The following is a 26,469-nucleotide window of genomic DNA, read 5'->3' as shown; positions in this document are numbered from 1 at the left end:
TTTGAACTTTGGTCCCCAGAGCATTACTCTGGATCTCTGGTTTACAATTCCAGTGACAATACCACTACGCCACCACCTCCCTCGGGGTGCCATTGAATTGCCGGTGGGGCAGACTCAATCAGTGTCCGCTACACCAATGTGACGTTGTGGGGCCCACCCCTTTACATTTATTTATCATGATGTGGAGATGCCGGTGTTGGACTGGGGTGAGCACAGTAAGAAGTTTTACAACACCAGGTTAAAGTCCAACAGGTTTGTTTCGAATAACTAGCTTTCAATTTTGCTTTTCTCTTTGCATATATATCCATTCAGTTAATGCTACCACATTCTGGATCAGAACCCACAAAAAACAAGCTGTAAAAATTCAATTTACTCCATTTTTGTACTGAAAACATCACATTGTAGGAATAGTGTATGTTGCAAATTTACATTCAAATGTAAGCACTGATATTTACAGTCTATAATAAGCACTTTACACTCTTCACAAGACAACACTGAGACAGCACACTTCAAGTCTTGATCTGTTTCTAACACAAAACTAATTATATTAATTAAACAGCAGTCGCTCAAAGCAGGTAGTTTTATTGTCATTGTTCTGAGTTTTACTGGCAGTAAACTTGACCTGAAGTCTCAAAAAAAAATGGATGTATTGGCAGCTGGTGTTAATACATGAATTATTTACTCAAAAAGGCTGACAACTAAAGTTGAAATAACTTTTCGGAATAATCAATTTTTTCTGTTCTTTCAATCAATGCCAAAATAGTCATGGGGGGGGGGGGGGGGGGGGGGGGGAGAATTCCCCCCACCCCATGCGGCATGTTTCCCAGAGGCGGACGTGGCTTGCCATTGGGTGCCAGTGGGATATTCTAGTCCTCCCGATGCCTCCAACATTTTGTGTGGCTCACCGGGGGTGAGAGTGTGGGGGCGGTCACCTTCTGCGGGACCGGAAGATTCTGTTAACGTGCAGGGCCGAGAAATCTTGCCCACAATTTTATTGAATGGTGGAGGAGGTTCGAGGTGCCGAATAGCCTACCACTGCTCCTATTTCTTATGTTCTTAGTCAGTTATGATCCCCATATGTTTCGAACATGGATGCTATTTTATTAAGATGGGAATCAAAGGTCTGCGAACTCCATGTGAACATTCAGCAAGCAACAAAGATTTGCATGTGGCAAAATCAGCATGCCTTCGGGGATTCAGGTGTTCTAACTATGAGCTACATTTCAAAAACTGAATCCAAAAGCCAGCCTCATAAACAAATATAATGTTAAAAAACAAATGATTTCAAGATTAGAGTCATTACACAGAAAAAGTACAGAACTTTAATGAGGCCGCAATTGCAGTTCTTGTGGCTTTTGGGTATTTTGTAATAGAAAAGGTGCAAATTCACTGGGATAATACCTGGCATCAAAGGTTTAATTGTGCTTAGGGCTTTAGAATGAAAGCCTGTGGTCACCAGGAAAAATAAAATTAAAAAGATCCAATGGTATTATTTAAAAAGTATGAAAAGTCTTGGGAGAGTAGGTCAGGAAAGGTTATAGTATCTTTGGCTAGTGAGTTGATTGCAGGGAAGTATAAACTGAAGAGTCCACAATAGGTTATTCAGATGAGGAATACACGACCACAAGTGACCATTGATGCTGTTTCAGTCACAGCATTTAACACTGATTTCTGTAAACACGTGAAATATATGAAATTGTGGGAGGAAGGGGTAGAGAAATGGGTTAAGGGCAGGGAGCGTGATGGTGGAGCCAGTATACCAAATTGTTCATGTTTTTGTGATTATTTATTTTAAAGATGACGGACTGGAGTCTCCGTCGGCAGGTTCCTCCGCTTCGCCGCCAGGGCACTCACGCCCGCGATTCCCCGAAGGCGTGGGGTGGCCGCAATGGGAAACCCCATTGGCTGGCTGCTGGGTCAGAGGATCCTGCTGACGGTGGGGGTGCGCCGAGCCAGAAAACGGGTCTGGCAGGACGAAGAATCCCGCTCGATGTATCTTTTAAGTTAGAAATAAATTAAATGTATTAAATCATGACAGATGTAATCATTGGTATTTCTTGACAGGAAAATATACTAAAGATATTAATTGAGGTTTAATGGGTGCGTTGACTGTAAGAACACATACGTATTTAGTATAGTTAAAATATTAAAGGATTATTTGAATAATTTGCAAGAAGCGAACAGAACCTTGGCACTGACGTTTTCTTGCCTTTAATAAAAATCGCTCCGTTATCATTACTTTGCATTAAATTGTAAGTTTGCTTTTGCCCTTCTATCTCAGTGCAGTAAGAATACTTTAAACATGTGCAAGGCACTGACTTCAGGCAATGTTATCTCTCATATACATGTCTGTGTGTTTTGGGACGTACAAAACTTTATAAAGTGCAAGAAAAATACTGCTTTTACACACAAGGGAATTTTATCAATTATACTCCTAGTGAAATTGTTGTCCTTTACAGCTATATCACAGGAATTAGATTGATGTAAATTAACGTTTCGTTATTCCTCTGACAAAGTTTGGGAAACAACATGTAAAGAAGCAACCCATGAGAACATTTGTAACTCTGGTTTCCTTGTGGAAACAAAGTAAATGACGTGGGTGTGTGAAGTACAATATTTATGTTTGAGATATCGCATTCGGATGAAGGAAACATTTAAATCAATTCATTCAATCTGCAATTGTCTCGGACAAGTTCTCACTGACTTTAAATATCTGTTGTTATCTATGTTTCTTTTCCTTTCTTTCTCATTTTCCCTTTCTGTAGCTTTCACTGATCTCTCTCAGTAACTCTTGTCTCCCACTCTTCACTCTTCGTGTAACTCTGTCCTCCCCCTTGACTTCTTGATCTTCCCTATTTTTTTTATCAGTATCTCTGTGTCACTCTGTCACATTTGATCGATGTACTAAATTGCACACATTTCACTTTTTTAAGATCCAGAGTAGGTTGAAAAATGGTAACCAGTGTGTACTGGGTACGAAGGAAAAGGGCGAACTGGCAACTCCTGGAACATGCATAGGTTAAAGATAAAGAGGGTGACAGGGGATTCTGGGAAGTGAGAGTGGGTCTGAAGGAAATGGGATCTGCTGGGTCTTGGAAAGTGCTGATGTCAGGGGATTGGGGGCATCTGAATTGTGAGCCCTGAGAGGGTGCTGTGTGACCCCTGGAGAATGTACTGAAGCTTGGCAGCACTTAAGCAATTCTGGGTCTGAGTCTGACATCACTCAAGTAGAGAGGTGGAAATCCTTTAAGGATCTTGTGATCTGGTGATATTTAGGGAGGATGTTCCAGTATCTAGTTGAGTCCGAAGGGAGCACATATGGAGGTCACAACTTGAGGACTTGAGAAGGAAAACATAATTCCTGAGAGTAGAGTGGAAAGCCATAACTTTCAAGGGCAGATCAGCAGCCTTTGGGAAGAGACTGTGAATGTTGGTTAAGTTATGAAGGTAGGGGTGTGGAGGGGTGGGGGGAGCGGAATGAGGTGGGGGGTATTGTATCCACTGCATTTGTGAATGAGACAAATGGCGCAGAGGCTGAAAAGTTATACTAAAGGCTATTGACTTTGCATGTGTATCTACCACACATAGTACCCAGAAGGCTCAGCTTTTAAAATGAAAACTTAGCTGTCTTCACAGAGCAGTAAGACTATGATCATAACTGATTAAATGTAATTTTTATGTTGCAGCTTGTCTCAGGGTGCATCTGCAATATTTTGCATGCACTGTGCAAGGTCCAACTTTTCCTCAGTTCTACTGTAGCCGAAATTGTGATTTTCTTTTTAAAAGTTTTATTTACATTGATGTAGAGCCAGGAGAAGCAGGAATGCTTTTCCCTGCTGGACAGAATAGATGGTATTGGTGTAAGTCCACAGTTATCTCTCACTGTTTGCCTCTGCCAATGCCCCACAACAACAACCCCCCCCCCCAATCTCCTGGATGTACCTGGCGTTTGCTTAGCATTCAAACAGACCATATTGGGGAAGGCCTTGCTCAGCAAAATGCAAGAGTGAGCCTGGTTGGTATCCTCCCAGTTCACTGCTATTATTACAATGAAGCCCAAGAACAAATTTCTTATGATCCTTGGATGATTGCCTTCAAGTGCAGAGACCGTTTCATGTATTTGGTGCCCAAAAACTGGGCCACATCAATTTCATGTCCTAGTACACTTCTCTTTTAGACAGAGAACTCATGTAAACATTATTCAGTTGTGGGGAATTTTGCTTTTTGCAATCATAACAGCTACTTGAACCTAATCTGTTTATTTTCCCCTTAGATATTACATCAGAATTTTTATAGATGAATACACTCCTGTAGAAGGACTTGAATGGAGAAAGCCGTTCAATTCAAGGACTTCAAGCAAGGAAAATCTACCTATGTATTGACAAAGTGGCAGGTTTGAGTGTCAAATGTTTCGAGCCTGCAGCTTTTGTTTTCTCAGAAGCCATATAAAACATTTAGCTTTTGTTTAAAAACGAATACTTCCGTATATCATCTTCACGAATGCACGTTTCTCCATCGCGTATGGTTGGACGTAAAGCTTCAGACAGAAGGAAGCGGTGATCAGGTTTCAATATGTGATATTGTTGCTCCATAGAAATAGCAAATTTCATTCTGCTTGATGGTGCATCATTTTCTCTGCAACACAATAACATTGGTGCAATAAATACAAAAATGAACAAACTCCACTTTCTCTGCATATGTGCTCTAGTTCTACTTCTTGAATATGTCTCTGATTAGTTCTCCCCTCTATCTGTGTAATTTCTACCAAAGTTACCATCTGTTGTCTTATTGGCTTAAATTAACAGGCACAATTTAACGAAATGAGAACAGAGTCCCATCGCAGCGCCAAGAAACACAACGCTATCAATGGCACTCAGGTTAGATAGGGAGGCTCAGCGGGAAGTACATGGCCGAGGCTACTTAAAGCCCCGTTTTTTGCACTGAAGAGCGCCGCTCGCCGAAAATCCTGTGTAGCGAGATATTATAAATGGCATCCCGATCTCTGGAGCCCCTGACGTGACCCTCGACCCACCCCAAGCCCCAACTCGCGATGATTGCTCCTCGTGCTCCCCTGCACCCCCCAACACCTGCGCAGGGCATCCCGGCCCGATTGCCATCACGTGAAAAATGCCAGCATTGCAGTTCTTACCTGGTACCATGGTAGTACCATTGCCAGCTGTCAGTGCCACCTGGGCACCTTGACAGTGACAGTCTGGCAACCAGGTAGCACTGTCAGGGTTCCAAGCTGCCATTGCCAGGGTGCCCGGGTGACACCAGCAGTGCCAAGATACCACCTTGCCCAAAGAGGCCGCCGATCACCTGATAGACCCCCATGAATACTGTTCCGTCTGGTTCCCATTCATGGAGACCAATACTGAACAGCGCTTGCTCGAGGTCTCTGTGGTGAAGGGGATAAATCCCAATGTCTCAGGTGCCTTGGGGAAACTGCATATTAGAGTGAGACTCATTTGATCTCGTGAGGCATTGCGAGCTAGGTACATTCCGGGAGCGGGATCTCCCGGCTTCTATCGGCCATGTTGCACTGCGGCGTGCTGCTTTTCAGATGCTGCATGGCCGCTCGATCGCACCCAACATCTTTCCACGGCAAATGGTTAGAATGTACAAACTGTTACCATAGGCAAATAGTACAGGCTCATTCAAGTGGAATCTATAAAAACACATGAGCTAGAATGGAAGAGAAGGATGTGCTGATGGAGTTAGATAAATTGCATGGAAGGCGGCTTCTGTGGAATACAGGATCTGTAGGGCTGAATGGTTTGTTGTTGTGTTAGAAGTATTTAGTAATATCTACACTCGTTGAGTGTTTCTAACTGCTCACCCACAAAGGATAATTGCATATCAGGTGGAAAATTCTCCAGAGTACCTGTTAGGAAGAAGTTGAAGATCTCCGTTCCATGCAATTAATCATTTTGAATGTTTTGTTTCATGCACTTGTGTTCTTGGTCTGATGAAAGCAGTCTAAAATGTCACTATCCAACATTCGAATATAATTGCAAATGTTTTTCTTCATGCACATTAGGAAACTAGAAGTAGTTTTCAGGGATTTATATTTGTATTAGAAATAAGTTATAGTTTTAAGTGGGTTGAATTTAATGTTTCTGTGCCTGGAAAGATAAAAGCGATAGTTAGATTCATGCTGGACAAAGGTGCTTGTATGTGTGGGGGTTGGTTTCAATTCCAATTCTATTATGCTTAGAGAGGACTACAGCATGAAAAGTAAATAAACCAATAATGATAGCTGAGCAATTGTGGCCTTGTCAGGTAGAGAAGCTTTTACTTTTTATTTTAGCTAATTTGATTGCAGTTGCAGTTGGTAGTGAGATAAAACAGTTCTCACAGTTCTGTGAGGAACAGTTGAAAGGCTAAAAGGTGAACATCTCTATTAGCCTTGCCAGGTAAAAAACATATGATGGAGTATTGGTTAAGAAAACAGATGCCGGAAACCAAAAGTCAAGCTAGTTAAGGAAACTAGAGAAATGAAGAGAAGTTTCCAATAAGTCTGGAGTTAAGGGAATAGAACTAACCGGAAACCATAACAGATTACTGTTCAGTAGAGTCACAGAGAGTTAAAAAGGCATTGGACCATGAGAGGCCGGAAATATATCTGCGGTAGTGCTAGCATTTGTGAGAAAGTACACAGTTTGGGAGACATTGTTTGAAGTAATTGTTAAAATAGGTGGCTGGACCTTGGAGTTTGTGTAAAAGCCTTAAAGACAAGGGAGAAGTGTGAAACCTGAAAGGGTAAACTTGATGGAAGCGGCAGAAGGAAAGCACAATTCAAAAATAGAAATGAAAGTGTGACTTTTGAAGGCAAAATTTGAAATCACTTGTGTGGAAGCCGGAGTTCAGCGAGACAAGGTGGCTCATGGTATAGGAATCATCTGAGGAGGTTTCAAGTAGAATTCCACTGACATTCACTTGGGTTCAGAGAGGAGTGTATCTTACCATAGTCATCCTGTGTGCTTAAAAGGGACTTTGTATTTGAATGAGACCATTGTAGCTTTATAGATTCCAACAGTGCAGGAGGAGGCCATTTGGCTCATCTAGTCTGCACCGACCCTCTGAAAGAACACTTCACCCAAGCCCACTCCCGCGCCCTATCCCAATTACTCCCCAAGCTAACCTACACATCTTTGGACAGAAAGGGCATTTATCATGGTCAATCAACCTAACCTATACATCTTTGGACTGTGGGAGGAAACCAAAGCAACCAGAGGAAACCCACGCAGACATGGGGATGTACTTTGTAATCTGTGTTAATCTTAAAATCTGTGTGTAATTCTTAGCTAAGCGGAAGTAAAGGAAAATTGCATCATAGTCCAATTTTTTCATGTTTAATAAATGGAGCGGGCTTCTCCGTTCCACCGCACCCGTTTTCTGGAGCGGCGCGCCCCCGCTGGCAGTGGGATTCTCCGTCCTGGTAGCCGGCCACTGGGGTTTCCCGTTGTGGGCACACCTATTCTGCTGCTGCCGAATCTCTGGTGCCGGAAACTTACTTCGGGAGATGGTGGGGGTGGGATTCATGCACCCCCCCCCCCCGGCGATTCTCTGACCCGGCGGGGGGGGGTCGGACAATCCAGCCCCATATCTCCCAAACGGACCATCCATTTTGCACTGTGATTTCATAACATAAAACATTGAGCAGAATACCCACCTGCTGTGTCCGTCCATCCTGGCTTTGACATTTGGGGTGGTGGAAAATTAACTATCTGTCACATTACATTGATCGAGAAGCATTCTGCTTTTAATTGAAATTAACACCTTCTGTACTTTCCTTCCCAGAGAGTAGCCTATTGTTTGGAAGGCTGTGACTTGTCAAGTGCTGATAGGTTTCAGCACAGTAATCATTCATCTAAGAATGAATGATTATTTCAAGAAGTTATAATACCTCGGATGTGATTTCTGGTTTGTTTACTCAAGCTTACAAATATCACAAGATTTTTCACATGAATGTATTTTTTATCAAGGATACTGAGGCTTTTATCAGAGGATGAGAGATTCTTTTCCCCAAGGAATGTACAATATTTTCCAGCGAAATGCACTGAAGGACTCTACATACTGCATGCTGCGGAGTGGTTATAGAGGGTATATGAGGGGCATAGAGATGGCACCGGGTGGTTGGGTCATCTGATTGGGTAAGTCCGATACATGGGGTGGCATAGTTATGGCACAGGGTGGCTCAGATTATCTGAGATGGCATGGACTGGCATGGCATATGAGGGAGGTAAGGTGTGTGATTTAGGGAGCCTTTATAAACAATGTTGTGGGTTTGGGTGTTGTGTTGGAGAATGGAGATGGGCCTTCTTATTGGCCTCATCCAAACATGCACCCCTCCCACACTCCAGGATGACTTACAAACTGCACCTTTTGCCAGACCCTGGTGCGAAAAGATGAAAATGGCATGTGACATCACACGTGTGTCACATGTACAGTTTGCAAAATGTTTGCAAGTTAGCCTTGTCCAAGCCCAGAGGAAGATTCAGCCCCTTTTCTCTTTGATCAAGATTTTGATCACTTATCCTACTATTAGCGTAGAATTTTCTCGTTCCCCCCCGTGGTATGTTTTCTGGAGGCTGCTCTCCATTGGCAGCTGGCAGGATTTTCCAGTCACACTGATGTCCAAGGCATTCTGTGTGGCTTCCCTGTCCTGCTTTCAGGGGGCTGCCTTTGGGGGAACCAAAAGATCCTGCCAAAGGGAAGGACCATAAAAATCCCTCCCTCTGTCTTTATGTGGCTTGGTGTCAAATTGTGCTTAGGTATGCTCATGGACTAGCTTGGCAAGTATTACCATGATAAAGATGCTATATAAACACAAGGGGCTGGAATCTCTGCTCCCGACATCGAAATCACATTCGGCGAGGGGGACGTAGAATCCATTTTGACGCTAAAATCAGGACGGTGCCGGTTTTCGGATTCTCCGCCTCCTAAAAAGTGGCGTACTCTAGGAGTACACCGCGCCACGCATCCACAGCGTCAGGCCATCGCCTCAGGCCCGCCCCGCGATGCTCCATCTCTGACCGTCTGAGTACCGACGGCGTGGGACACGTGTGGTCTCACCTGTCATGAACTTACCGTGGAGGCTGCGAACTCAGTCCAGCACCACCACAGTTGGGGGATGGTTGATCCGCGGGCGGGGGGGCTTCATTTGGGGCTGGGGGCACTGTGGGCAGGCAGTCTGGGGCACGCGAGCGGCCGAAGTGGGGCACTATTTTTGCAGTCCGGGTCCGTGGGCTGAGTCCACCATGACGCATGGCGCGGCTGCTGCAGGTCGCCGCCATGCGAATGCGCGGCCACGGATCCGGAAATGCTCAGGGCTGCATTGGCAGCTGGAGCTGGGAGCTCAATGCTGCCTTCCTACTTTGCCTCAGCAAAACGTGAATCGGTGGCCGTTTTGCGCCAGTTTTCCTGGCGTAACACTCCACCGATTTCACGCCGGCGTGGGGACTTAGTCTGCCAAACGGAGATCCTGCCTACGTTAATTGCAGTTGTTGATGCATACGTTAGGGCAGCACGGTGGCCAAGTGGTTAGCACAACCGCCTCACGGCGCTGAGGTCCCAGGTTCGATCCCGGCTCTGGGTCACTGTCTGTGTGGAGTTTGCACATTCTCCCCGTGTCTGCGTGGGTTTCACCCCCACAACCCAAAAATGTGCAGAGTAGGTGGATTGGCCACGCTAAATTGCCCCTTAATTGGAAAAAATAATTGGGTAATCTAAATTTATTAAAAAAAAAGTTGATGCATACGTTGATAGTCCTTCATTCGCAATACCACAAATGTATGTTATTCAATTTTTAATCTTTGATTTTGACTCACCGTTACAATGTTTTGAGATCCGCAAGCCTTCACTGTGAGAGTGCCCTTACTAACTCTGGCTTAAGCAACCAGCTCCCTCATGCAGTGAACTATTGATATTTCAGGCACCAAAAAAAATCTCTTGATTACATGTGGAAATGATTAAGATGCTTTTGTTTCTCTCAGACAATTAAATCCTCAGTAATAATGCTAACAATATAAGTAATCATCAAATAAGATAGTTCAAATGCTGAAATTATGTTTTAATGTATTAGTTAGCTTCGGTATGTAGGGGAATCCTAGAATCTCCAAAGTGATTTTAAAAGATATTAAGTAAATTATGACATTTGAATCAACCTTTGAAGCCTCAATAATCCTTCTAAAAATGGGGGTTATGTACATGCAACTTTAGACATAGTCACTCATAAGCACTTTATAAAATGTGTTTGAAATGTGAAGCAAGCCCACTGGTAATTCAAATGAATCTATGTGACACATTTTATCGAATGAATTGATTGTGCAAGCAAATCTTTAACCATAATCAAATGTTTTAAAAACCAACAATTCAGTGGCCTCGGTATCCATCACAAAGAATGAACCAAATTAATTCTGTGTCTCTTTGGTGACGACATCATCTGAAGGAGCCCACTCTGGATCATTTTTGGTGCTTTTACTTGCAGAGTCATCTTTCCAGAACAAATCGTCTTCCACACCATCCACTGAATTGGAAAATCTGCATTTTTTCCAGTTTGGTGCATTAATAGCATCCCATGATTTGATGACAAAACCACACAGAATATCAAATGGGTAGCAAGCCTACATCCAATCCTTGTGAAGGTTTATATCCATCAACCATCAGTCCATTCCATTTGGCATCAACATCATCCTTGTTGAGGCACATAACCAAAGGTTGAACTTAGAATATCTGATCCCCTGGCATAATGGCACTTTGAGTATTATTTATTCACAGGTGCATCTTGACCTCATAGGCTGTATGGGATCTGAAAATGTCCCACTAGAATACGCTACGTTTTTTACGTAAGTCACAAGGCCACTTATTCCATGCAATACTGATCCACAATTTAATTCCCTTCTCCTCCATCCAGCTGCTGTCATGGACATATGCATACCTTCTGCAGGGAACTTGATTTTCAACCTGATTTTACTTTTGAAAAATTACAATCGGATGTAATTTTGTTCTGTCAGTCACGCAGGCTGGCATCACAATGAATCTTGTTTTTTTTTAATGTCCTGTGGTTTTCGCTAGTATGGTTTTTGCAGCTTTCCACTCCAGTTTGGTTGCTTGGCATGTTGAAATTCCCGGGTGTTTCATCCACGTTTCTGATGTGACATGATGGGCACTTGTTTTGCCACAAGGTGGTGAATTGTTGTAAACAGGTAGGTATGTCATTGAGATCTTTTGGTAGTCTCTGAGCGATCTTGGTCTCCTGCCACAACACTAGACATTTTTTTTGTTCCACAAAGCAGCTACACTAACTAACTGTTGCTCCAAAAGCTTTGCTGGACTCAAAAGAGCTTGATTTGGACTTTTGAAGTGCGTGAATACGCAATGCATTTCTGATGATGATGTAACTGTTCTGATGATTTTCAAGGAACCATTCCGAAGCACGCTTCTCAAGATCAGGCCAGTGCTTCTGTTCTCTTGGCGCATTTGGTCTTGGGCTTGTTCTTTGGGATGGATTCCTTCTTCTTCCATTCTCGCATCAGATTTTGACTGAATCCATAAAATTCCCTCACCGCAGAACAGTTATTTGAGAGCTACCAAATGTTACAGCCTTAATACTTGGTTCTTTTTGCCGGAGGATCCAATTTTGTTTATCATTCATTATGCACAGCATGCTCTGTGGGGGTATAACTTAAATTCCCGTGCATCTTGGCAATCTGAGCGTATGTGCTGATTTATGAGGTGAGAAAAACATGCATTACTGAGGGGGGGGTCGAGTGATATGCCGAGTATAAGCCAAAACATAACTTTTGGCACCAAACAAATGCAGTCATCTTACATGCCCTGTTGATTTATATACCATCATCTACAGCAAAAAGATTATACTTGACTTTTCTTTTGCTTGTTTGTAGTAAGGTGTTTCTCATGAAGAATGCAGTAACATCTCCAACTGATCATTCTGAAGACATCCTTTTTAAATGTTGCCTGTTTGTAGAGTCTAAGAGTTTTACAGCACACAAAGAGACCCTTTCTATCTTTAAAACTTTATTTGCTGCTGCAAGTTTAAGCTCAAATTTATTCAAACTTTGAGGAGCAGACACTTTTTTTTAGGTAAATTGATTAACTGACCACCACTTGGTATGCAAGTAACATTCTTAATATTCACTATTGCAAATGGATGATATAATAGAAGAAGGATTATGTAAAAAAAAAAGGAGTATTTTCCCCCTACAAGTGGAGGCACTGTCCTGTGTAATTTTCTTCACTACTCTCTCTGGGACTTTCACCTTGAATGCATTCTAGAGGAGACCTAAAGGACTCATATCTTACATGAATTGGAATTCTGTTTGGTATAACAGGAGCTCTAAAGGGAACACCTACAATCTGACTGTCATTTCTCAGCTCTTTATACCAATCATCCATCTGTCTACTTTGATCATGTGTCAGTTTGAGCATTTAAAAATACGCCTTTAAGATTCGGCCAGGAATTTCTTGGAACTTTTCAGCATAATTATAGAACAACTGATCTTCTAATTCTACCCTATAAGGACATTTTTGAAATGTCTGTTTGGTATAAAATGCGCAAAGAGAAAAAAAAGGTTTTCATAGCTGAGGACGGGAAAGGATTAAGAACCTTGGAAAAATGAATCCGAGTTAATTCAGAATATCTCCTTGTGCTTTGTTTGCATGTTGTCTTCACAATGTGAAAATGATCACTGGGTCAAGGGTTCAATTTGTATCAGAAACCTTTTTTTAAAAATCCGTTCAGCTAAGAAATCTGGCAGTGACATTTTCATAAGAGTTCCCCAGACAGGCACCAACAGCTAAGATTCTGGTCTTCTCCATTGTAATACTGCTAAATAAGGACTACTTGAATGCTGGACAATGGAAGCAACTTGCAATAGAGGTAAGTGATCCCACAACTCATCATCAGGTCAAAGCTCACAGCTCTGCCTGATCCAGTTGTGAAAGGTGGTGGACAGTCAAACAATTAACAGGAGGAGGAGGCTTCACAAATGTCCCTGACCTCAATGCTGGTGGTGTTCAACACATCAGTGCAAAACACAGGATTGAACTATTTGCAACCAGCCAAAAGTGCTAGGTTGATGACTTAGCCTCCTCCTGAGATTCACATCATCACAGATGCCAATCTTTAACCAATCTGCGCAGGTCAAGAAGACACATCCAGAGTGGGAATTGGAACTTGTTACTTTGGTGCAGTGAGGTAATTCGGTGCAGAGTGGGATTTGGTGCTTTTTCCCTACTGTTTTGTTCTCTCTCTTTCTTCTGGCCTGTAACTTTTAATCTGCAGGGAGAGAACCAGAGAGCATCTGAGAACCTGGGAATGTAAGTGATTTTTATTTATTTTTATTACCTTTTCAAATTGTGGGAAGGGACGGGGGGGGGGGGGGGGGGGGGGGACTGAAGTGACATCACAGTAAAGCTGTGACCTGATTGGCTGGTTGGGAAGCTACACTAAATTAAAAAAATTAAGCATTGTTAAACTAATTAAACATAATTACTTAATTATAATTTAAAGGGGTATCTAAGCCAGAGATCGGAGAGTACTGAATTTAGCTTTCACATTTATAGTAGAAATCGAGTGCTAGGAAACATATAGTTAACAGTAACTTTTTTTTATTTTTAAATTTAATTTACTAATTAATTGAAGCAATGTCAATTAAAGGGGTGCAGTGCTCTGACTGTGAGATGTGGCAGGTCCGGAAGGCTTCTAGCGTCCCGGATGGCTTCATCTGCTGAAAGTGCACCCAACTGGAGCTCCTCACAGACCGCATGGTTCGGTTGGAGCAGCAGTTGGATGCGCTTAGGAGCATGCAGGTGGAGGAAAGCGCCATAGATAGCAGTTATATAAATGTGGTCACACCCAAAGTTCAGGCAGAGAAATGGGTGACCACCAGAAGGGGCAGGCAGTTAGTGCAGGAATCCCCTGTGGTTGTCCCGCTCTCAAACAGGTATACCGCTTTGGATACTGTCAGGGGGGGATTGCCTATCAGGGGAAAACAGCAGCAGCCCAGACCAGTGGCACCATAACCTGCTTACTGATGCTCAGTTTGAGTTTTTCCTTGATCTCACTACTCTCCAGGTTGGAGTCATACCCAGCACAAAGAAAGATGGTTGTGGTTGTTAGAGGCCAATATCCTCAGGCCCAAGACATTGCTACAGGAGTACCTCAGACCAAATTGTCCTCCGGTGCTTCACTATGATTTTGCTTCAGTCATAAATTCAGAAGTGGAGATGTTGATTGATGATTGCACACAATTCACACCTTCTCAGATACTGAAGCAGTCCTTGTCCAAATGCAACAAGATCTGGGCAACATTCAGGCCTCGACTGATAAATGGAAAGCAACGTTCATCCTACACAAATGCCAGGTGATGACCATTTCCAACTCGGTAGAATTGAACCATCACTCCTTACCATTCAGTAACAATATCTTTGTTGAAATCCCCCATTATCAACATCCTGGGGATTACCAAAAACTGAACTATACAACTATATAAATCGTGAGGCTACAAGAGCAATTCAGAGATGGGAATTCTGAGACCAGTAATTCAAACCTGCACCTCTCAAAGGCACAACTCTGGAGTATGATGGAATACCCTCCACTTGGTTGTATGAGTACGGCTCCAACAACACTCAAGAAGCTTGACATCATACAAGACAAAACAACCTGTTCGATCAACTTTGCAATCACCACCTTAAATATTTATTCCTTCCACTACGGACACACAGTGGCAGCAGTGTCGACTGCATACATGATGTGTTGCAACAACTCAGCAAGGCTCTTTCTACAGAGTCTTCCAAATCTGCAACCTCTACCACCTAGAAGGACAAGGGCAGCAGACGCATGGGAAACCCTTCACCCACATTCACACAAACATGTGCAAACCACACAACATCATGTCTTGGAACTAAACTGCCCCTCCTTCCCTGTCATGAGATCAAAATCCTGGAACTCCCTTCCCAGTAGCACCATGGATGGACTTGTACTAAATGGACTGCAGCAGTTCAAGAAGGTAACTCACCACCACTCAAGGTCAATTAGGAATGGACATCAGTTTCTGGGCTAGGCAGCGATACCCACATTCCATGAAAGAATAAAAAGCCGGGTTTGAGCTTAATTTATACCCTATTGAAGCTGCTAAAAATAGATGGATTCATGCTGGCTCTGCAATAATAGTGTCAGCCTTGACTCAACACTCCCACCTCTCAAGCTATGCTTTTCGGTTTCACTTTGATGCCTTCAGCTCATAATGGCTGAGGCTTCAGTCAGCACTGAGAGAATATTGGAGGTGTTGTCTTTCAGCTGGGATGTGCAAAGCAAGACTGTGCCTTCACGCTTAGGTAGATGCAGAAGATTGTGGGACACTATTCAAAGGAGGACATCACGTTAATTTGGTGTCCTTAAGAGCATCTAACCATTAGAAAACAATAGATGATATGACCATTTATCTCACCACTGTTTGTGGGACTTCACAAACTGACATTGGTGTTTGTTACATGCTAACGGAACCTACATTCCATGTATATTTAATTGTCCATGTAGCAAATTGGTCTGCCATAAGGACATGAAAGATGCTACTGAAAATGTCTCTTTCATTAAAAGAAAATCCGAGGACAAATAAACATTCATTTCATTGTGCCAATGTTAATTTCCAAGCATTCCCTATACTGCATTTAACTCACTCATGTCAACGGTACAATCAAGGCAAGTCAACTCAATGTATTACTGTCCATAAAAATCAATTAATTTTAGCATTCAAAATTCTCAGAAGACTTTAAATAAACAATCAAGAACTTCTATTTTCAAAAATTATAAATTGGAAGCAACTATTTCCGTGATGATCCAAATTGGTCTATCTAAATCGTCCTGAACATAGACATTTCATGGAAATTATTATTCTGGTCTCATGTCTTAAATTCTTCTTCAGATGCTGTGGAGATGGCAATATCACTCAGAATGCTGTGAATGGCACAATGTGATAGTTTGGAATAACTTTTTTTTTTAGATAATTGCAATGATTGTATTATTTTTCCTGGATATGTTCAGGCTTGATCTGCATCATAAGCTTTCTAATTGGTTATAAATATAGTCAAAATAAATTGATCATCAATAAGGATCACATATTTTCACATGGCTATTCTCATATGGTTTTGCAGGTGGCTATTGCCCAAATTGTTTACGATGTCTGCCAAGGATTGCTCACCTGAGGAAGGAGCAGTGCTCCGAAAGCTAGTGTTTGAAACAACCATGTTGAGCTTTAACCTGGTGTTGTAAGACTTCTTACTGTGCTCACCCCAGTCCAACGCCAGCAGCTCCACATCAAGGATTGCTTTGATCACTGAGCTCAGTTATTCGGCCCAATTTGAGGATCCGTTATTTTTTCAGGGTTTCGCTGAGGTGTGACAGACGAGTAAAGTAATGATAAGCCAAGGAAAAAGTGTTGGCCATGGTGCCTGCTGCTGGTTGCTATTCGGTAGCCATCACGGCGAAGTGTCGACTCAGCTATGAAGACGCTATGGCAAAATAGTGCAACAGTATTGCTATGGTCTTCAAGAACATACACATTTCCCTTTGTACCAAGGATTAATCCAGTCACTGGAGAGATTTCTCTTTATCTGCAGTGACATCAGTTTTACTCAGGCTCCTTGGTGTTACCGTTCGTCGAATGGTTCCTTGATCAAAAGGGCAGTCACTCTCACCTCACCTATGGAATTCAGATCTACCAATTTTTAGGAAAATACTGTAATGTCTGGAGCTGAGTGGTCCTGATAAACCCCAAACTGAGCATTTGTGTATAGGCTATCAGTGAATAGGTGTCCCTGAAAGCACTGCTGACGCCGCCAATCATCATAGCAATTAGTCATGTTGGATTTGTCCTCTTTGGACATGGGGATTTTACATATTGCCAAGCAGATGCCTGTACTGAAACAGTTTAGCTAGGTGCACAGCTTGATGTTCAGACTGCAACCGGGATCTCTTCAGTGATGAATGCCATAAAGCTGAAGATTATGTTGTGTGAGTATCAAAACCTTTTCCTGAACCAGTAGTAACTGAAAGGTCAATTGGCTATCGCTCATCTCTCATTAGTTCAGTGCATAAAGGCATTGTGCTTATAGACACTGGAAATAGGTTGGAGTGGGTGAAAATTATTATGTAAAAATGCTCTGAAAATTTAACCCTCTGCCCAGAACCCTCCTTATTACCACTCATTAACAATACCTGAGAAACCAATTAACATTCAATTTTCAGGTTATCATGTGAACAATTGCCATTTTGTCAACACAATGATCTTCCCTGCCCAGCTTTTATTGTCATTTTAGAGAGATACTGTATGACACATAGGGCGGCATGGCAGCACAGTGGTTAGCACTGTTGCCTCACAGCGCCAGGGTCCTGGGTTCAATTTCAGCCTTGGGTGACTGTCTGTGTGGAGTTTGCACTTTCTCCCCGTGCCTGCGTAGGCTTCCTCTGGATGCTCCGGTTTCCTCCCACAGTCCAAAGATGTGCAGGTTAGGTGGACTAGCCATGTTAAAGTGCCCCTTCATGTCCAAAATGTTAGGTGGGGTTACAGGGATAGGGTTGGGGCGTCAGCCTGGGCAGGGTACTATTTCCAAGGATCAGTGCAGACTGGATGGGCCGAATGACTTCCTTCTGAAATATAGAGTTTCTATGATTCTGTGACATCAAAAGTGCCTTTTTATTCTTTTGTGTATGCCTCATTTACAAAGTAAGAGATTACTTATACTATAATCTTTTCCTATAGTTCGATTGATTGATTTCTATCAATTCTGAAATATGCAGCTCTAATTTTTTTTTAAATTTACAATTGTCTTCTTTACTTACAGCTAACATTTAATTCTGTGTACATGCCATTAGATTAAATGTTTGGCAATTACTGTATGCACCGTATTTTAATCAATTCAAATGAAATTGTAGGTTGTAAATGAACAGCATTTGCGAAAGGTTTGTATACAAAATGTACACTAACTGATTCAAATCCTTATTTGTTCATTCCTTACAACCAGTTAAGATTTCTAACCTAAAGTTAGTTTACATACTTGATTTTATTTCATACGGTTAGACAGACCTAAAAGCAGGACCTTCCAGAGAACAAAACACCACAAAGTTGAATTTTGAAAGTAAAAACTAGAGTAACCAGACGCAGAATTAACTTACACAGTTCCAATCCAATTCCCAGGAGAATAATTGTTGTTAAGCTGATGAAGTCACGGATAGGATGGCCATTTTAGGATTAGAAAATACGGCTATGTGTTTCTCTTCTATCTTCAGAACATATACCGTTCTGCCATTATCACATTAAAAAATGATCAAAGAAATTTGCATTTATTTTATTGTGTTGCTACCTGTTGTGCTGGTTGCAAGAATTCCTCACCTATGTGGCAGCTTCTCCGATTTTACAAACGGCAAAGATAATAAAATCTGTTGCCTTGCCCTGTTATACCCAAGAGCTTTCACAAAGACTGTCATCTTTCGAGGCTGCCTCACTTCTCAGTCTTAGTTTCCTGGGATCTAAGATGCTCATTGTGCTTTTAAAAAGTAATTACATCACAACTGACACCATTTCAGATGCAAGTTACTTTATCCAGAACACCACATGCTGGCGAACAGTATAATCTTCTGGCACCACATCAAGGAATTCAGGGATAATTGTCGTATTGAAGTGTGAGCGCTTATCTGAGGTTGATATTGAGCAACTTAGACCATTTATAGATGAAGTAGGTGTAAATAAAAATAGTTAAATTAGAACACACGGATAGTTATCTTAACCGGATGGATGCATATAGGAACTAATTTAGGCAATTCAGCCCTTGAGCCTGTTCACCATTCAATCCGATCATGGCTGACCTGTAGCTTAATTCTAGCTACCCACCTTGGATCAGTAACTATTAATATTTTTGCCTCACTCAACCTATGAATCTCATGTTTTGAAATTTTCAATTGACCTAGCTTCAAAAACATTTTGGGGAGACCAGATTTCCACTACCCTTGTGTGAAAAAGTGCTTTCTGACATCATCTGGGTCTAGCTCTAATTTTAAGGATTTATGCCCCATTGCTCTCCGTTAAAGAAGTGGTTTCTGTCTGTGAACCTTTTTGGTCAATTAGATCACGCCTTAATCAAGTATATTCCAAAATGACAAGCTTAGTCCATGCAACTGTTTCCAAAATTTAGTCCTTTTAGCCCCAATATCATTCTGGTGAAACTACATCCCTCCAAAGCCAACATGTCCTTTTTGAAAGGCAGTGCACAGAATTAAATGCAATACTCTCAACGGGGTCTAAACAAAGCTTTGTACTGCTGTTACTGAATTTCCACTCTTCTATGTTGCAAACATTTTGAGATGAAATCCAATATTGGATTAATTTTTAAAGAATTTTTGTACCTACCAACTAGCTTTCTTTACTTGGATACCTAAATCTTTCTATCCATCCAGTAGTTCCCAGCTTCTCACCATTAGGTAATGCTCCAATCTGTCGTTTTTAGATCCAAAATGGATAACCTCACATTTTTCCAGTAAGAAGTCTTACAACACCAGGTTAAAGTCCAACAGGTTTGTTTCAAACACGAGCTTTCGGAGTGCAGCTCCTTCTTCAGGTATACCTCTCCAGTCACCTGAAGAAGGAGCTGCACTCCGAAAGCTCGTGTTTGAAACAAACCTGTTGGACTTTAACCTGGTGTTGTAAGACTTCTTACTGTGCTCACCCCAGTCCAATGCCGGCATCTCCACATCATCACATTTTTCCAGACTGAACTCCATCTGTCACAATTTTGGTAATTTACTGAATCTATCAATGTCCCACTACAATGTTCTGCTCCAGCATGCCGTATTAGCACTGAACATAACATTGTCAGCAAACTTAGATTTTATGGTTATCCATTCTTTCATTCAGATCATTTATAATAAAATGAAAAGCTGATGCTCCTGTACAGATTCCCTGGGGGAACCCACTAGTCATATCCTGCCAACTTGAATACACAATGAATATCCCGGAGCTCTATCCCCTTCTTCTAACCAATCCTCTATCCAAATCATTAGGCTGCCCTCAATCTCAAGTGCTTTTCCTTAACAGTCTCATATGTGGAAAGGTGCCCAAGGCCCCCTGGAAGTCCACATAAATAACAACTACATAACTGCTTTTATCCAACATGTTTATTCCCTCCTCAAATAATCAACTCAGTTCCTTTGATAGGAGTTATCATTTAAAAATCTATCATGACGCTCTGTGCTAGCTCATATTTGTCCAAATGCTCAATCACTCATGGAAGAAATTTAACATTGAAGTTCATAATCATTTTGCCTGAAGGATTTGGGTTGATTCAGCTATTATACCTTATACGATGTATTTGAAAACTGTACTGTTTATTCCCCACCATTAAGGTCTCTCACTTCATGATAATACTCCACAAAAATAAAGAAGGAACAATTACCACAGATTTTATTCACATTTGCTTCAGTTGCTCAAAGAAAATATTGATGTACAAGAGGTCAGCTGCTTGATCTTTTCCTCATTTATTTTCCAACTTTAGGGCAAAAAGAAAATCACATTTACAATATAATTAGAAATAAATCGGAGAAGTAACCTTCACAGATACATTTTCAGGATGTTGCATTGCATCAAATGAATTTTTACATCTTTGGGCATGAATAATTGTGCCTCACAGTAAGTATTCTAAATATTAGTTGGGAATTCCACAGGTCAGCCTGTGGAATTCGCTACCACTGAAAGCAGTTAAAGCCAAAACACTGTATTTTTTTCAAGAAGCAACTGGGGGTGAAGGGGAATCAAAGGATATGGGGGGAAGGCAAGGTCAGGCTTTGAGTTGGATGATCAGCCATGATCATAATGAATGTCGGAGCAGGCTCAAAGGGGCCGAATGGCATCCTCTGCTCCTATTTTCTATGTTTCCTAGCTGGTTGAAATATCACTTGATCAACTCTTTACATAAGTACTTCTGTCTTTTAACTATTTAATGATGACATGATGGAATGGACTAAATGGATTTTGATGAGTCATTTTTCAATGAGCTCTATCACAAGTTATCACTTCAAAGATAGTTTTAGAGGCACTGGATTATGGTAGCTGAGTATTAAAATTCTATTTTTATTGCATAGGATTTCAAAACTTTTACCAGACATCTGCGCATTCCGTTCCCATTCCACGATTCCATTTGTTCTCAATTACAGCCCCAGAGTTATCATGACTAAACAAGTAAAATACCATTTTTTTATTCCTTGCGATTTTCAGGTTTCCACCAGTTTTAGGGATCAGATTCTATGATCTCATCCATTTTCCCGTGAAAACCAGAAGCCCGGTTGCTTTGTGTTTCGGCTAACGTTTGTTAGTGTATTATGAATGCATGCGGGGAAAAATAAATTACAGGTTGACTTAAATATTAACACAAGTTTTACAAGCACAGAATGAAACAGAAGTAGCAGAAGGAATAATGTTAATACAGAATGGCTAGTGTCCTTTTCCTTTTAAATTTAATATCTTATTAATCAGTATGGAGTCACTGATTAAAGCTTAACTTTAAGGAGAAGTTTATAATCTGCAGGGTAATTGTGCTCAGAGGCTATGATAACTGGATAATCTGAAAGGCTTTTAGTTTTTTGACCTAAGTGACAATTCAATGTTGAGTAATGGTTTTTGCTGTCTACTGGATTTTTTTTTTCCATTTATAGAAAACAGTCAGGTGAGAATATATTTGTACGGTGTTTAATCATTTCTTCAGTATCTTGCTGTTAGTTGTCATTTTTGTTGCTTGATTTTAGTCTACAATTTAGAAAATCTGATTCTCAAAATGGAAAACCAGACAGTGCTTCATCTTATTTTTAAATATACTTATTTCCGATTCCCCTGAAGTATTACTTCTTGTAGATGGTACAAATGTTCAGTTTAATGCAAGACGTAATTTTAATCTAAAACTCTCTAAAATTCACGATGATTCTGAGTCAGCTTTACTGCACCACATCTGTCCCGAAGTTTGCAGCATTCAGACGGAATTTCTCTCGTCTTGAACAATCATCAGAAGATAGAATTGCTCTTCTGTTAAATTTTGTGCTGCTGGATTGAAAAGCGGTTTTGTGGAATATCTGTCATTATGTTAGTTGAGTTACTTAATATCTTTGAAAATGCACACTGTTTAATCCTGTGTGGGTTAATCCTCAGGCATTCTTAGAATTTGCTTCGCCAAGTCTAGGCTAATAAACAATTGTAAAAGCTAGCTGGGAAGTTCTGACTTGTGGATCTGCTATTTGTTTCTTTTTACTGATCATCGGGTCTAATGGAAACGATAATAATGTTCAATATCTTGCTGATCACTAATAAATGAACAACCTGAATGGAATTAAATCGTAAGTGTGAGGATATGTCAAATATACAATATTTAATATAGTTTTTCAGAGGGAAAGCCACAAAGGTTGTTCGAAAATGACAATTTTTAATGTAGATAATTGCAATATTATCAGATGAGGTTGGATCACTTTTTTGGCAACAAACTGTGAATATAACCATCATTTGGGAGGGATAGTTAATAAAGTTATAACTATCTTTGAATAAGCATTGCTAAATGTGTAATAGCAGGTGTATTGATTTGTATATTCCATTTTGGTGATTACCGTTCTTTAATGATATGCTAAAGCTACACAAACAAACTACTGACACCAACAGATTTCACAAATCTTTCCCGGAAGCATAGTTATAATTAATAAACAGCAAGATCATCATACAGGGAAATAACGGGCAGGTTCATTTAAATCCAATGATATTTGCTTGTTTGGGATCTGCTCCTGTTAAAGCACTTTTCTAACCTTTTTATTTTATTTTTCCATATTGTGCCATCTCAGTCCATGGTTTCTGAGAATATCTATGTTGCCCTATAGATTTCCTTTTTCCGAAATTGACTTCAATCTTTCATTCCCCTTTATTCCCAGGAGCTGGTAAAACTCAGTCTTGGACCGTGAGCTATCTAGGTGGGATACACTGCCAATTGGTTAGGTTGATGGTTGAGTTTGATCAGTCGGTCCTGATGTTTTAATTATTTTAGTGCGTATTAATTTTTTGGATGTGTGAGTACTGAATGGTTTGTATGTTTAAGCAGAATTAGTTGTGCATGTGACACACATCCTGACTAACTTTCATATTAGCTACTCAAAATATGCTTTCTTTACAGTTCACAATATCTCGTAATGAATTGAACTCAAATAGCTTAAAATATTGACGAGAAGAGGTTGCTTAAGCCAAATGTAAACAATGTTTTTCTGCGAAACAGAATTTTAGACTGAATTTCAGGAGCAAATGGACATCTACTGATATGTTAATTTAAATAGTGCAATTCTTCCAGGAAAGGTAGTTAATCCCAGCAGCTGCCTAACTACACTAGAAATCGTGGGCAATAATATGGGTTCTTACCCAGCCAGGTTCGTGGCTGCACTCGGGAGACTAACTTTAAATGAACAGGCACCCTGCATTAAAATAACAGAGCGAGGAATTTAACACTGGCACCAGTGGCCAGTTAAGTAACCCATGGGTAATCGATACTCCTGTGTGTTAGAATCATAGATTTTACAGTGCAGACGGAGGCCATTCGGCCCATTGAGTCTACACCGGCTCTTGGAAAGAGCACACTACTTCAGCCCATGCCTCCACCCTATCCCTGTAACCCAGTAACACCACTTAACCTTTTTTGGACACTAAGGGCAATTTATCATGGCCAATCCACCTAACCTGCACATTTTTGGATTGTGGGAGGAAACCGGAGCACCCGAGGAAACCCACGCAGAGACGGGGAGAACGTGCAGGCTCCACGTAGACAGTGACCCAAGCCGGGAACCCAACCGGGGACTCTGGAGCTGTGAAGCAACTGTGCTTCCGTGCTGCCCCCCCCCCCCCCCCCCCCAGCCTAATCGTGTAAGACAAAGCGCGACCAGCAGAAGGAATCCCTGTCATGCCCTTACCTAGATGCTGCTGTTGTTTGAGCCGGAGATCTGGCTGAGAGTCATGGACTCGGTGTACTGCTGGCTGCTGGAGGACAGCGAGCGGCGGCAGGAACGCTGGAAGCGGTGATTCCTCCCGTGGAAGGAGCTGCTGTTGCTGAAGCTCCGGTGCTGATTGCTCAGGTACTCCTTGTAGTTCTTGGTGAGCAGGGTGTAGAGGAAGGGGTTGATGCAGCTGTTGCTGTAGGTCAGGCAGGTCATCAGGTAGTTGATGTGACCCCGTGTCTTCTGGGACAGGGGGAGGGGGGACTGATAGTGCTCGATCATCTGCCAGACCCAGAAGGGCAGGAAGCAAGCCCAGAAGACCAGGACGATGGCGAAGATCATGTAGAGGACCTTCTGGTTGGGCGAACGCTTGGTTTGCTTATCGCTAAAAGTGGTCACCTGGGACAGCCAGTAGGTCCGGGCTAGCCGAATGTACAAGTAGCCAATGATGATCCCAGGGGCTAAAATACAGGTGGTGAAGAGGACGGTCATGTAAATTCGAAAGACCTGAATGTCCCAGGTGGGAGCGCAGATGTTCTTGCCCCGGATTTGGATTAACTTGATGATGATGATCATGGGCAAGGCCAGCAGTAAGGAGGTCAACCAGATCACCACGGCGATGGCCTTCCTGTAACTTTTCGACCTCTTGACCGTGTCCAGGGGCTTGACCACGGCCAGGTAGCGCTCGGTGCTCATCACCGTCAGGGTGAAGATGCTGGCGTGCATGGTGAGGAAGTCGACGCTGAAGAGGATCCGGCAGCCGATGTCGCCGAAGTACCAGCCCTTCACGAAGTAGGTGCAGACGATGAAGGGGATGGTGGAGAGGTAGAGCAGGTCCGCCAGCGCCAGGCTGATGATGTAGACGTACATGGAGGCGGCAGACCGCATGGAGTGGCACATCACCACCAGGGTGTACACATTGCCCACCACGCCGATGATGAACATGAGGGACAGGATGGTTCCAATGGAGCAGGTCACCATTAACTCCTCCACCGAGCTTCCCGCTGTGGACAGCCGCTCGGTGGCCGTCACGTTGGTGGAGATGGTGCTGAGGTTCCAGTCTGGGAAGCCAGCTTCAGTAGCCATCGCGCGCTGTGCTGAGGGGAGTCAGGGGGAGAGAAGCGCCAACCGCAGAAGAAAGTTCACCTCTCCAGCCTTCAAGCGGGTCTCCAAAAGTGCCTCCTCTAGGTGATCTTGATACAGGAGCATCTGAGTAAACTCACAGGTCGACAGACCACATAATCCTGCTGGAACTGACAAGCCATGTGATGGATAGACCTGTATAAGTCAGAGTTGAGTGACGGAGTCTTCCTAGGGGTTGGGGGGGGGGGGGGTTATTTTGCTCGACTTTGAAGAGCCACACATCAGTGAGTCATCCTGAGCGCTGGCCAAGATCAGACAGGTCACACACACAAGTTGAATGGATCGGTGACTGGGAGCTCCCCGCTTCCCCGGCACTGTTGGAGGCAGAGCAGTTGTGGGCGATGAAAGGTTTCTGCTGGTATCCCCCCCAGGTCTATTTATACGGCCGATGACGCGGACCCTCCCTCCCCCTGCTTGAAACGCCAGCGCGCCCCAGCCATGGGCTTCTTTGCAATTGTTGCTGCTCCAGTCCCGCCACTGCTCGCTTCGCAGTCAGCAACCAGGAAGATGCTCACTGCTCAGCCCAAGCCGGCAGAGTGCGGTTCACAACGACAGCAGCTGAGGGAAAGCCCAGAGAAAAGGGAAACGCGTGGATATTTCCACATCGCACACAGGCTGCTGTCAAATAAAAAAAAACAATCCTCTCACTTTCTACATCGTCTTATTTCTTTCCCTAAAAGAAAAGTTTGTCGTCCCTTTGGATCGGAATATCAACTTGTCATTAGATACCAGAGGCTGCTCAAGTAATCTTAAATAAACTCACTATTTCGCCACTTCTTTATTTAATGTTGTTTAAGTTTGTGCACTGCACTCAGCAAACTGCTCTTCCCCTGTCTCTAACTGACATGACATCGATTTTCTTCGCGCTCGTTTTTCACCCCGACCGTATATTATTTTTAAAACTGCGATTAATTAGGGACTATGCAGAACAGAAGGAGGCCGTTCGGCCCATCTGTCTCCGGATGGCTCTTCCAGAGGCGCCACCCAATTGATCCCAATTCCCCTGACCCTGCAACATTCCGCCTTTTCAATATCTCCCCCACTGTATTTTAATAGCAAGGGGGATAGTATGAGTCCGGGCAGAAAGGTGGTTGATTCGTCCTCACTCCCGTTACTCCGTACACCAAAACTAGGAGGTTGAATGGATTTAACTGAAGAGGGACACGATCCAGGGGTACCGGGAAAAGCCACCAGGTGAATTGCTCGGGACCCGCCACTATCACGACGGATCGAATGGTCTCCTTCAGAGTTCTGACCACTCTGTGATTCTAATTCCATCTCAAACAGGGAGCTTCACACCA

At 42.5% G+C, this 26,469-nt stretch overlaps 1 protein-coding gene across 1 annotated transcript; it reads right to left on the bottom strand.

Annotated features, from left to right (window-relative positions):
• Nucleotides 1-775: 775 nt before the first annotated feature.
• LOC119953459 (urotensin-2 receptor) lies at nucleotides 776-25,510 on the bottom strand. Its single transcript, XM_038777763.1, has 2 exons — nucleotides 24,002-25,510; nucleotides 776-4,635 (listed from the first exon to the last, which is right to left on the bottom strand). Exon 1 carries the CDS (start codon nucleotides 25,109-25,111, stop codon nucleotides 24,002-24,004), a length of 1,110 nt encoding a protein of 369 aa, XP_038633691.1. The 5' UTR covers nucleotides 25,112-25,510; the 3' UTR covers nucleotides 776-4,635.
• Between the last annotated feature and the right edge of the window lie 959 nt (nucleotides 25,511-26,469).

The sequence above is a fragment of the Scyliorhinus canicula genome, chromosome 18 (genome assembly GCF_902713615.1).
Source record: "Scyliorhinus canicula chromosome 18, sScyCan1.1, whole genome shotgun sequence".
Taxonomy (NCBI): domain Eukaryota; kingdom Metazoa; phylum Chordata; class Chondrichthyes; order Carcharhiniformes; family Scyliorhinidae; genus Scyliorhinus; species Scyliorhinus canicula.
This window is presented reverse-complemented; position numbering and strand designations above follow the sequence as displayed.